General features: G+C 42.8%; 1 protein-coding gene across 4 annotated transcripts in view; it reads left to right on the forward strand.

Moving 5' to 3' along the window:
• UNC5B (unc-5 netrin receptor B) overlaps positions 1–13,518 on the forward strand; it is a 124,217-nt gene that overhangs the window by 27,950 nt on the left and 82,749 nt on the right. Inside the window, exons 1-2 of one of the 4 annotated variants that reach the window (XM_025203542.1) lie at positions 4,823–5,843; positions 6,103–6,208. The exons of the other annotated variants lie outside the window; for them this stretch is intronic. Of the exons in view, the coding sequence (XP_025059327.1) occupies positions 6,205–6,208 (4 nt within the window). The 5' untranslated portion in view covers positions 4,823–5,843; positions 6,103–6,204. Of the gene's footprint in view, positions 1–4,822; positions 5,844–6,102; positions 6,209–13,518 lie in introns of those variants that run through there. 4 annotated transcript variants of the gene reach the window in all.

Genomic DNA, 13,518 nt, shown 5'->3' on the forward strand with positions numbered 1-13,518 from the left:
TCCTGCCTGAAAATATTGTACTTACTGACACTACAAGCAATCCCTAAGATTACTCTAGCTGAAAGTATTTAGCCAAAAACATATATTGTGCATGTTTTCTCTTAGTTTGACAGCACTTGGTGAAGATTCAGTTTCATTGCTCCTCCAATTATCCAGCCTTAGTCAAATTTTTCCTTTGTTGAAAGTACCTTTCTACATACCAATAGCAAAGGGTAAAAATCTTTTTCATAATTTTTTTTTTAAATTTCAGAACACACTGTTTAAAACAGTAGTTTTCAGCCTTTTTAAAGTTCTTGCAAAATGCCAGCTCCTTTGTTTTCACTTGTGTCTCTAGTGGGTTATGGAACAGAGAAAATCCCACACAACTTACTGATTTGTTTGATGCACTGGCTGGGGGAGTATTTAGTTGATTGCATGATTTCACAATGATTGCATCCTTAATTCATACAACACAATTTTATTTTAAAATTTTTTGCTACACATATAACACTGCTTAGCTTTAAGAAATACCACAAACATTAAGAACACAATAACTACATATATCAGAAACAATGCTCGAAATATACTTCCTTAAAACAATTACAATTACAAGTCAAAGTTAAATTTGAATCAATACTATTATTTTTCATAATATACTTACAATCCTAGAATTCCAAGAAGCCAAACACCTAAATATGGTTTCATTCCTCAGTAGCACAATTTAATGGGTTGGCCTCAGTAGTACGGTTCAATGGGCTCGCCTCAGCAATACGGTTCAATGGGCTGGCCTCAATACTGATAGGACTAAGTCCCCTTCCTTCAGTCCCTTTCGGGCGTTCCGCGGCTTCAGCGTGAACTAAGAGATTCATGTTCATGGAGAGGGTGGTTCAGGTGATCAATCTGATCCGGCCTACACTTGCAATTCTTCCTTCATTGTTCTGCAAGTGAGGTTACCTCCAAATTGGGACAGTAGGTTACAGTTTTTATTGAGTGAGTTGCTGTCTTGGGCCCCTCCTACCCAAACCTGTCACTACTCCCAAATTTGGGCTCAGATCTTACTCAACAGATTCTTTTGCTTGGTAATCAGTTTATTTTCTTGACCATTTTAATTACTTTGGGGAATTTCCATATCACTGAATTGACTTTTATTTCCAATCTTGTCAAAGGCCCTAGGGTTTGATTTCTCGGAATGTGGGATGTTTACTTAAGGGTCATTTTTATGTTAACGTTGTTAAAGGCCTCTAAAGATAAAATTCAAGAGTTAAGACTTTGAGCAAAGTCAGGACCTTCCGCATGTAAACCAAAACAATGGCCTAGATAAGACGATGAATCTTGTCTTTTTCCTAAACTGGCTAATGGGCAACTATTACAAACAAACTATTTCATTCAATATGACAACTTGTCTTTTAACTACATAAAAATAATAGAGCAATTCTTCTGTTGCAAAGCAGAAAGACCACAAAAGGTCAGAATGTTTTTGACACTCTGGACTCTTATTTGAAATCTCCAGGTTTATCTTGTGAATTATGTCTGCACACCTAACAGTGAGAACATTATGTGGCATCCTGGTTGGGAAACAATGGTTTAAAACATATCCTAGCTGGAAGTGGGAGGAAAATTTAAGTTGCCACTGTCCCTTTAATAAATAATTGTCAGCTGTTTTCTTTTGTGCCCAGGTTAGCTCTTTCTACTTACATAGTTAGGGACTCTCTCCTTTTTTTCTCTATCCCTCCCTCTCTTTCTTAATTGCCTGTTAAATAATTTAAATATTTAGGACTAAAGGGCTTCAATTATCCATTAATTTACATTAGTAATTTATATATCAGGCTGAATGGACACACTGTTAGTATAATGGGCCCCACTGGACTGCCAGAATCCACATGGCAGTGCATTTTCCTGGAATATGATCCCTTTCTTTACACCTACAAGCTTGTATTTTAGACGCATGTGGATACATGCATTTAGCTGTATACACACACACAAGACATATGTGCACTTACAGAGAACTATGTGTATCAGCACACAGAGGCATGTATACATGTACATATGCTCACAGGAGTGTGAACACAAACGCTCTCCCTAATGTACAGAGGTATGTACTTGCTCACTTGTGTCTATGTGTTTTTACTTTTCTCAGATACTTTCTGGTTTTAATACAGAATTCCATTCCCTGCATCTTTAGAGCAATTCCAGCCCATTTTTTCCTTGGTGCTTCTACTTTCCTGACCTGCGTAATTTGTGCAGATGTGCCTCAGTGTCTTGTTAATCAACATCTCACAGGCCTGAGATGACTCTCTTGGCAGTAGGGCAGCAAAGAGGAGAATATTTATTGTCTATTTAATATTAAAGGGGACCTAAATCATAGCACAGAAGGTATTTTTACCCTTGAATGGTCTATTCTGCTTCTGTTGAAGGCACCCATCTTTTTTTCCTTTTCTCTGCTTCCCATCTTCCCTTCCGGTGTTTATGTGTGAACTTCATCCTTTGGACTAAGGGTTGTTACACTGGATAACCTTAAGAGCATGTTCCTTGTCACTGGAGGGGGTGCTGCTTTGCAGTGCAGGGTTGTTCATCCCCTGCCATCATTTCAGCTGAGCAATCACCAAATGTGATTTGAAGTACCTGGCTTGAGACTCCTCAGTTCTCAGTGGAGCAGACGAGCCCCAAATTCCACTGAAATCAACAGGGGCTGTTGGTTAATCAATCCTTTTGATTGGTTAATCAATCCTTTGGACCTGCAGTGTGTTAGGTTGGGTCCCCAAATCCAAGGCAGTCTTTCTGTAGCTGCCTCTGAAAATATTGCCCTTCAGTTCTAAAGCTATCAGGTGTGTCTGTCTCTCTGCCTTGAGGGGCAGCCATTCATCCATTCTTTGGTGAATTCTTAGTGGACAATATCTCTGCTCTCATTCCCTCAAGTTCTGCGTGATCTCTTCCCACCAGAGAGATGATACAGTTGTAAGCTGGTTGCAGGTTGCCTGTTTTTTGACACTGCTGTTCCTGTATGGCTCTCCATTCATTGCTATGTAGCCACTATGGCAGTGACAGGTTGGTATTATTATCCATTGGAACTGTCATATTGTATGGAGCAGCGCAGTGCTCAGGCTCTCTACTTATTCCCACAACCAGTACCTCTCAAATTTTGAAGGCGGCAGCCTGGTCTTGGCATTGGTCCTGGGAGCAGAACCTGGTGCTGCAGTCAAGCAGATCAGCAGCTGAAGGACAGAGTTTGTATTCAGGTCAATGGTTCTCCATTGTAGCCATGCAAGTCTGGAGAGAGCAAAGAATATAAGGATAAAGAACCTTTGCTTTGTGCCTTAATTGTTCCAGTTCCCTATCCTAAAAGCGGCCTCCCAGTAAATGGTAGTAGTTTGCACATTTAGGTTATTAAGAATGAAACCCCATGTGATTTCCACAGCTCTGAGTTAACTCAGGTGATCAGTAAGTACCTAGGTCTGAGCATCTCGGATTGCCTGGGCTGGGACTGAGCAGCTATTGGGTTGGCTATTATTCAAACAAAATGTAAAAGAAATCACTGCCCCAAAGAGCTTATTTCTACATTACCTAAGCTATCAAACCTTGAGCTATCCAGGCTGTCATGTTGGCACTAGTTTAGGAAATGGGGCTTGCCTGGGTTTGTGTGAGTACTAGACCACCACGAGGTTACTGTAGTACCTTTTGTGAGGTATTTTGAGACTGCTTTACCAAGCAATGCATTTTCCTGAATTCAAGACAACTTTGAATGTAAGATGACTGCCCCAATAATATAAATTTGTTATAATTTTCCATGTATAAAATCTATTTTTGGAGGGTTGCCTTAAATTGGTCTTGTACCACCCCCACTGCCACCACCATGGTGGAGGCCAGAAGCCAGACCCCTACCCCCTGTCCTCCCTGCCTGTTCTCTCCACCCTTCCCTACCACATGCCTGTTCCTGCCCCCCCTGCTGCCTTCACCACCCTCCCCACCTGCCACTTACCTTCTGCATCTGGCTCTGGCTGCAGGACAGCCAGGAGTCCTGGCCTAAGCCCAACCCAGCCAGGCAGAAGCAGCAGCTGCAGTTCTAGACCTGGCTGGGTTGGAGTCGAAGGTGAGCAGCTGGGGGTGTGGAAGGCAGGGAGGGGACAGAGGAGACAGGCTACACTGTCTCCCCCATGCATCTCCTACCCTGCTACACAGTTCCTGCTATGCTCCCCAGCCATACAAGATACCTTGGCCTGGGGCAGACAACAGGTCAGGCCTGGTGCAAGAGTTTAGCCACCACCTGACCTGGGCCGCTATTCAAATCTAAGACAAGGCTCACCCCCCACCCCTGTTGATGGGGAGGGAAAACCTTGTCTTGAATTTGAGTAAATACAGTAAGTGGCAGCTGTCATGAATTCAGTGACATCTCATATGCAACCATAAGCAGAAATCTGCTTCTCACAGAGCATCCAGGTATGCTGAGCTGCCTATTGTCCTTCTACTGTTGCAGAAAAGTTCCATAGAGTTCTTGGCTTGCAGTGGAGACAGGCAGAGAGGGCCTGTGTCTGCTGTCCCATCCAGGTACAACTGAAGTTTCCAATTTTGTAATACCTCATCTCTTCCTCATCACCCTGTACTCCCTGCCCCCTTCTTCCCCAGGGTCAGTATTAAAGGGCTAGGGAAAATGTTTTGGCCCACAATTCTAGCCTGGAAGCTAGCATGCCAGCAGCTGTGCCACACTGAAACTAACAGTATTCCTGCAGCCAGATCTGACCCTGAAGGACGTCGAAGAGCCTTACTGTACTTTCAAGTGCTATCATATAGAAAGAAACCAAGTAAGGAGAAAATGCTTAATTTAAACTTTAATTCTGAAGATTGAACATATTGCTGTTGTTTGCTGTGAGGATGGGGAAAAGTGGGATGACTAAGAAGATAGGGGGCATAGGAATCACAAAGCTACATATTCAATGGAACCTGGACAAACTGAATCTCCATTAGACAGGGCCTGGTGCATGGAACTCAGGCTTCATTTCAGCATTCTGCAGGACATTTGTTCACTAAAATTCTTAAGCACTTAAATTTGCAGGGTTTATGAGCTGCCCAGCTAAAAGACTCTCCCCAGAGGAACATATAAATTCATCTGGCTTTCTTCTGCAGAGTTTCTAAACTCAGTAGACACCTGGCTCCACTGAATCCCATTTAGCCAGGTCTTTAATGATCCAGATGATGCTCATATCCAAAGCTCCATTGAGATATATGAGGTTACTTTGCCTGTCCTTTGGAGACTCTGAACCACGAACTCACTAGTTTATGGCTATCCTGTTTTAACTTGTGGGTGTGTACAGCTTTGACACACCAATTCCCTGAATAGTAAATTCAGTAGGATGCCAACTTCCTATAGATATATGTACAGGTGTCTGTGTTGTAACCAGCATCATTTTGAACTGAGACAGATTTTAAATTCTGGCCTCTAGATGTGAAAGTTCTGTATGTTTACCCACTCTACTTCTGCAAGAAATTACTGTAGTTAACTTTCTAGATTTGGGTTGGTATAGATGGTTTCTGTCTTTCTCATTTTATGTCTCTGCTGCAGATTGGTTGTGAGATGCAGTTCTAGGATGACAGGTCCCTCTCTGTCACAGGCTAACACCAGATTACATGAACTGTCAATCGCTCATTGTTTCACTGAGACCTGCTTGTCCTTGTTGGGGCAGATTCAGGTTGACAGATTACTTTGTATTATATCTTAATGACTAGTGTCTGCTGGAGAATGGCAGCCATAGCTGGCTATCCTAGAAATCAAGCTCTCGGTCTCCCAAGAATGCATCCAGACTCTGTTCTGCATGGGAGGAGAAATCGTATTGAGCCTTTCCTTTTGAAGTGACATACAGTTTCCATTCTAGGTGGGCACAGAAATCCAGTTCAAGTCTTTTTCATTTTTAGATGTTATACCCAGAGTCCATTCGAAGTGGCTGATTAGATCCAATTTACATGCATGTCACTTCCAGCTTAAACAAAAAAATCAAACAGACGTCATTGTCTGTCACTGTCGCTGGCATCACTTGTATGGTTCTGCTTTGCTGTTGAGGAGCTACCAAGTTAGTTTCTGAATTGAATGATGGTAACACCCTGAACTGAATTTGGATTTTCTTCTGCCTACAGCAAAGGAAACCAAGAGAAGGATAAGAAATGGGGAGGAAAACTGGAAGATGAGGAATGGATCAGATGAGCAAGAACGTGATCAGCAAGTAGACATGAAAGACTATGGGTGAAGCAAAATTTCTTGATTTAGGAGGCCCAGTCTCAAGGCTATTGTGAAATGAACACCTAGGTAGAAACAGATGGTATTTGTAGTTCAGTTCAAGTTATAGGCAGTCAGCCAAACTGAGACATACCAAAAAAGCATTTAAAATCTTAAAAGGTATTATTTAGCATGCTTAGGTATTTTTGTTTTGTTTTTTGTTGTTTTATTTCCATTGGTAGAATCTTGCTGATATTAACACAACTGTTCTGGCTGCATCTCTCTTCTCAGTTCAAAAGTCTGAAGACCTTCAGTTCTGGTGCCTATGTCTTCTGATTAGTTGGTGGCTTATTCACTTATGCCATCTCTAGATTGCTCTTGCCATTAGAGAATAGTGATCCCTTGTACAAATGGACAAAGTAAGCAAATCTGTTCTGGCAAGTCACAAATTCCAGGAGCCTGGGTTGGGAAAATTCATGTAGCATAACCACAGAAAATCACATTTCCTGCCAGTGGTATAGCAGAAAAAAAACTAATGGTCACTCACAAGTTTATAATGTGGTATATTGTATGAAGGCTTTACCCAGGATGGGAAAAAACAAAAGGATTGATTGTGCACGTTTTGAGCCTGGGAGGACAGCAATGCTGGATGTTAGTTACAGGAGCAGAAGAGATCTCCTGGAACATAAAGTCCAGTACTCTGTGATCACAGGCAAGCATGTAATAAACACCAATGAATCCGAAGCAAGCCCAGTTTCTTTATCTAAAATATCCAGTAGAACAAAATCTCCAGAAAAGGCAGGGGGTGTCAGTAATACCCATTGTTCACTCGTGGACATATATTTGTCTCTCTCTCTCTCTTTCTCTGTGCATTTAGTAAAGAGTCTTTCCAAGTATCTGTCAGGATGCATTATATGAAAATAAATATCTCCCTTTTATTCCCTGCCACCTAAACCCCTACTCCTCCTCCTGTCTTGATTTGTAAATTACTATTAAGTGCTGATGGGAAGAGTACAGAATAAACCATCAGGAGTACGAGCAGTAATCATGGCTGACATTTCAAAACAAGTTTGTCACTAGGTTCCTTCTTCATATTCGTTCTAGGATGCTTATCAGTTTTCATTTTGACTCTCTTAACCAACCAGGACAGTTGAGAAGATTTGATTGATCTGCATTGAGTGAGCTCTAATTCACTGAGTAGGTAAGGCTGCTAGTAACTCCTGGGAATTGAAGTGCTGGAATGCAATTCCAGGGAAAACTTCAAACAGCTGAACTACTTTGTTGCTAGTCAATAATGGTGGGAAAGGAAGTACAGAACATGGAAAGCTAAGTAAATGAGGTTTGTGGTGTCCTGACTAGTCATATTCTCCCACTGCTTCACTGTTGTGACAGTGTGGCATGACAATCACTACCATGCTTGGGATTCAGGAAAAGAAAGGAGACCTCTTGATCCTTGCTGAGTATCTGGACTGCAAGTACCAAGCTGCTCCTGGATGAAGGTGAAACACTCACACTTTGTTCAGTCCTGCCTGTATTAATTAGTCAGCATTCACATGCTGTTTTTGAAGATACAAAGAATATAAGCATGCTATTTATTACTTTATATCTCAGCTGAATGAAAATAAACTGATCCAGTAACAGTCAGTCACTCTGTTCCTTCAGACTCTGTTCCCATCAGTCTCAGTTCCCTCTGTAAAGTTGGTCTGAAGGCAGCACAGCTTTTCTCTGCAAAGTAACTCCCAAGGGGAGAATATACCAACAGGCCTCAATGTCTGCCCAGATCTGAGGTCACTTAATGACTTAAGTTACCTGAAGTATGGCCTTATTTAAAACAATTAGTGCAAATCACTTATGAAAATATGGCTGCTCTGGAAGTGGAGAGCAGAAAAGAACATGGAAAGGGATGAGGGTACTGCTTTTGATTGCTTTTTTTATAAACAAAAAATCTTTGTGTGCACACAGCCTATGTTGCTCAGCCTTGTGTGTTACAGATCTGGATTTGGTAAACTCTAGTATACTTGAAAGTTCAAGATAGATGTCATCAGAGTGAGGAGTAATAGAAACCAGGCGCTACTGCAGAAACTCCCCTCCCCCTCCCCCAAAGATACACTAGAAATGGCATCTCTGAGCTCTGGCCTTCTGTAACCTGCACTCTTCCAATCTTGAGTTTGGGATGAGGAGGGCAGCTCAACTATGCTGACACACCCCTGTGCTAATAAATCCATTTTCTGCTGCTCCAACCCAGAGTTATATTAGTATACCTGCCCCTCTCCATCCCTGCTCTTTCTGTGCTCTGAATTTCTGGAAGGGGACTCAGAGATATAGGTTGCAGCCATGTTGGTCTGAAGGCAAAAGCAGTCAGAACTCTTGTGGTAGAGGCAGTATCTTTATTAAACCAGCTAGATAGTTGCAGGGAAAAAAAATCTTTATTTGTATGGTTTTGAGAGGGATGTGTGAGCCTGAAAGCTTGCATATATTTTGCAACTATCTAGGTGGTCTAATGAAAGATACTACCTCTACCACAGGAGTTCTAACTGGAAGTGGATTCAGCACCCTTAAACTCCACCCCCCAGTTCAGACAAGTAAGGCTGTGGCAAAGCAGAAAAGTCCCTTCTGGGAAATACAAATACTGATGCAACATGCAGTAATGATGGGAGAAAGCTGCCTGGAAGCTTGCTTTCTTTCCTTTGCATAGAGATACATGAGCTTAGCAAGTAAGGTTTCAGATGGGGGTTTCAGTAGCTAGAACGTCATGTGACTGGTACTTTTGTTGGCATTTTCACTACATTGTGTTGAGTAGTGTGTTTGTAAGACACAGAAATGCTTCCTTCTTGCCTTTTTATTTAATTTTAGTCCGTCACCAAATGCTTGGCTTTACTTCAGCTGGCTGGAATATATGGATTTCTAAAATTCCAGCAAAATTATACTGTTGCTAATCTCCAATTACCCAGGAGGTCCAGGGGTGATTAGACCAATTAGATAGTTGCAAAAAATATTCTTTATTTGTAAGCTTTCGGGAAGAGCGCCAATTGCCCAAGAGGTTCAGGGGTTAGCATATGACCTTGAGCAGTGGGGCTGGTAGAGATTCACAGTATTATTGAGATGGCACACTCTGAAGCAGAGGGTTATGTAGAGAGTTAGGTGCATAGCGATGACTGCTAATTTAATGATGGCCACTCCTGACTACAGAACTGCTCAGTGGTGGCTTCAGACCAGATATTTCCTAGTCCTGGTAATGGTGGGAAGCATAAAAACAGGGCCTGTTAATAAGGACTCTTAAGTGTTGCAGCAGCATCCAGGTTGCCTTAAAATACAGGGAGGGTGGTTTCTGTAGAAATCAAGGGCGACCTGACTGGATTTAGACTTGGGAATTTTCTATTGTTAATAACAATACTGTTAAAAACAAGCCAAAGGTTGATAACAATATGCTGTATAATTCTAATAATAAAGTAATCAATGTTTCTAGATTCTTGATTTTTTTTTTTTAATATAATTTTTCCTCCCCCCCCAACCCTTTTTTGCTTCTGACAAACAAACATTCAGAGGTAAATGTCCAGTTTCCTTCCACAGTTTTAACCGATAATCTGAGAGCCTCTAGAACATGGTGGCCAAGAGAATCATCCTGGAGCATGTCAAAGGGCATAAACAAGTGTTTCCATGTCATTCATGAACACAGACCTATATTTCAAAAGTGAATTTGCAGACTAATAGATGGGATCTCATAGATCAGAAAAAAAAATCTATTGATGAGAAAGAACTTCTGTTGAGGCAAACTAACAAATAATTGTTCTTAAATATTTTTTCTTATATTACTGTCAGGGTTCTGTGTTGGGGTAGGCTCACGTAGTTCATTGTATTTTATGTCGTCAGTATCCACTGTTCTTAGAGGATTAGAGAGAGGCTGAGTAACTTTAATGCACAAAGTAGAATGGATGCTCAATCTATTTGACTCCTTGTATAAGAGCTAGAGTCTGTTTCCAGCTCTTGCTCATTCTCAGCAGTGCCATCCAAAGTAGCTTGGACCCAGCAGGCATTATGCAGCAAAAGCTTCATTACATAGAGCAAACCTCTAGGCAGGCAAAGGCTGCAGCATTGTCATGTCCACCATGTTCTATAAAGCAGTGGCACTCCTGGCTGTGCATTGCTTATTCTGGGAGGGCTATTGTGTGACCTGCAGCAACTCAAAATGATCTGAATCAGCTGAAAACACTTGCTGCTTCTCTCCCATCAGGACTTCAAAACCCATGTGCTTCATGTAAGGTTCACGACATCAGCAGTGGTATGTGACAAAACTGTGCAGTTAGAGTGGGTGCTCGCATACTTCGTATGTCTTTCAAACTGCAAGGCTGAAATGTCAAGATCTTTCAAGGGTGCTTTGAGTGCTGGAGAGCAGCATACGTGATTGTGACAATCAGCTAATGATTGTGGCTATCTTGGATACCCACATAATTTGAATCTTCAGTAAGTCAGTCTCTCTCTCTCTCTCTTTTCCACCAACTTCTGTCCTCGTCCTTCCTCCCCCCTGCCCCTGCCATGCTAATGTTCTATTAGCCAGCTGTTTCCTTTCTCCTCCATATCCATTCTGTTATGTGGGGCTTGAGTTTGGCAGTCATGGAAGGTAGGGACTAGTGACTCTATTTAGACACAAGCAGGTGCTGTGCAAACTTCTGTTGCACAGCTCTGCCAAAGCACTGCAGTCTTCCTTTGCAGCCCTCCTGCTATTCTGGGGCTGGGGCTGCCACTCAGTCACTCCTGTGCAGAAACTGCTAGTTGCATTGAATTGCATTCCCTTTCCTCACCTTTGAGCCATCTCGGTATTGGAGCGGGTAGAGATGTCATTCCCTTGGTGCTGGACTCTGATAGTGCCCCCTGCTCTTGACCTATCTCATTGGCACATCTCTCTGGCAGATGGAAATGATAACTGCCTGGTTAGCACTCTTTTAATTTCTCTCAGGAACCTGGGAGTCTGGAGCACTGCCACCACATTCCACCTCGGGGATGTGCTCTTTGCCATTTCACCTTGTGGCAAAGCCAATTGTAACATTTTGCAAAAAGTGACAGTGCACTTTGCAGAATGATGGAATGCTTGAAAAAGCAAGAAACAGGACAGTGGAAATTGCTTCTGCAGCCACATTGTATGAGCTCTGGAAATACTGAGGAAGAAGCTGTGGAAGAGAATTCATCTCTCTCTCTCTCTCTCTGTCTCTTTCTCTCACTCATCCCCAAAGGTGCAAATCCCCAACAGTGAAAGTGAGAAGGAAACAGCGTTAGATATGGCTGTTTGGCTTGGCTCTATATATTTAATATTATCTTTTCTTTGCTAGTACGTTTGATCTGTGCATCTGAGCTGGGAAAAGGGTGTAATCATTTGGAAAATCACCAGTTAAAACTTACCACTTCTTTGTTTCCAAAACAATAAAGGCCCAAGCAGGGAGAGTGTCTCTTTATAGCTAGGATTAGGAGGTAATCCAGTGGCACAAGCAGCGCCTGGAGCCAGTTCCTGTTTGTAACTGTGAATAATACATGGTGAAAGTGTAGATACCATGTATTGCCCAGCTGCTCCCCGTGCATTTGGGAAAGAGGGAGGAAAGGAGTCAGTCCGCCTCTGAATACAAACCTGAACAATTTGAGGAAATTCCCAAAGGAAACAACCAGGCTGGAGGCACAGAGTGTGTGGTGCTAATTGTGAAAGGAAAGACTTCCCATCTGTCTTGAGAACAGACTGCTTGCTGAAGGATTGTACTGGCAGCAGCCAATAGGAATGGGAACAGAGGGAAAAGAACTTTGTTTCAATATGGGTTTCCTTTCTTTCTAATATTCTTGTTTTCACCCTCCTCTTTATCTTCCCTGTTTCTGACTGACAAACAATAACATCAGTAACATGAAGGAAGCTTTTAACAGTAGGTGCAATGAGGGGTTTGCTGAAGTGGTACATCTGCACAGAGAGGTTGAGGAGCTTGGGAGCGCAAAAGGAGGTACTGTTCTGTTTGGTATCACTAGATGGTGGGACATCAGATGTAGAAGCATATGAATCAGTTGTGCTCAGCCTTCTGGCCCTGCAGGTCAGATGAGTGGCATGGGGCTAGTCTGCAGGCCAGATCTGTAGGGTCAGCACCCTGCGTCCCAGATTGGGCCCCACACTACACTGTGCATGATCTGGCCAGGAGGGCCATGCTGTCTGGCCTGTAGGGCTCCTCATGGGACTGGAAATTTGAGAGTAGGGGAGTGGCAATTTGTGCTGGCACCCCTCCCCTGCTGCCAGATTTTCAGCCTGTGAGAAGCTGTGTGGGCCAGATAACATGGCTCCGTGGGCTGAGTTTGGCCTGCAGGTCAGGGATTGAGCACCCTTATACTGAATAAACACTGGGATGCAGTCAAGGCTTTTTCAGTCTTATTTTGGGGTGGTTGCATTCTTCCTAACAGCAATGTCGTAAGTATAATAGGTCATCTGAGGACAGTTTATGTGCCTGCCCTTGTTGTGAAGAAGGCAAACAACATACTGGGCTGCGTTAGTAGGAGCTGTTGCCAGCAAATCAGCAGGAGTGATTATTCCCTTCTATTCACCACTGGTGAGGACACATCTGGAGTACTGTGTTCAGTTTTGGGCCCCCACTACAAAATGGCCCCCCACTACAGAAATTGGATAGAGCCCAGCAGAGGGCGACAAAAATGTTGATGGGGCTGAGGCACATGATTTATGAGGAGAGGCTGAGGGAACTGAGCTTATTTAGTCTAGAGAAGAGAAGACAGAGGGATTTAATAGCAGCCTTCAACTACCTGAAGGGGGGTTTGAAAGAGGATGAAGCTAAACTGTTCTCAGGGGTGGCAGATGACAAAACAAGAAGCAACAGTCTCAAGTTGCAGCAAGGGAAGTTTAGTTTAGATATTAGGAAAAACTTTCTCATGAGGAGGGTAGGAAAGCACTGGAACAAGTTAGTCAGAGAAGTTGTGGAATCTCCATCCTAGGAGGTTTTTAAGACTCATCCAGATAAAGCCTTGATGGGATGATATATTTGGGTCTGGTCCTGCTTTGAGCAGAGGGTTGGACTAGATGACTTCCTGAGGTCCCTTCCAACCCTCATTTTCTATGATTCTATGACTGTTAGCTGTGTGCTAGGCCAGCTCACTTCCTATGTCATCCCCATATTTGGCAGAAGTATTGGTTAGGGCTGTGCAAAACGGCTGTGTTTTGTTTCGGTTTCAGATTTGGCCCTTTTGGAGGACAGTGATTCGTTTCAGGTCACTGTTCCATTTCAATTCAGCCAAATACATTTTGGAGTTTTGATGCTGTTTTGGCACTGATTCGGAGATTCAGATTGGCCGGGGAGAGGCAGGGC

Source organism: Alligator sinensis, unplaced genomic scaffold (assembly GCF_000455745.1).
Source record: "Alligator sinensis unplaced genomic scaffold, ASM45574v1 scaffold546_1, whole genome shotgun sequence".
In the NCBI taxonomy this organism is placed as follows: domain Eukaryota; kingdom Metazoa; phylum Chordata; order Crocodylia; family Alligatoridae; genus Alligator; species Alligator sinensis.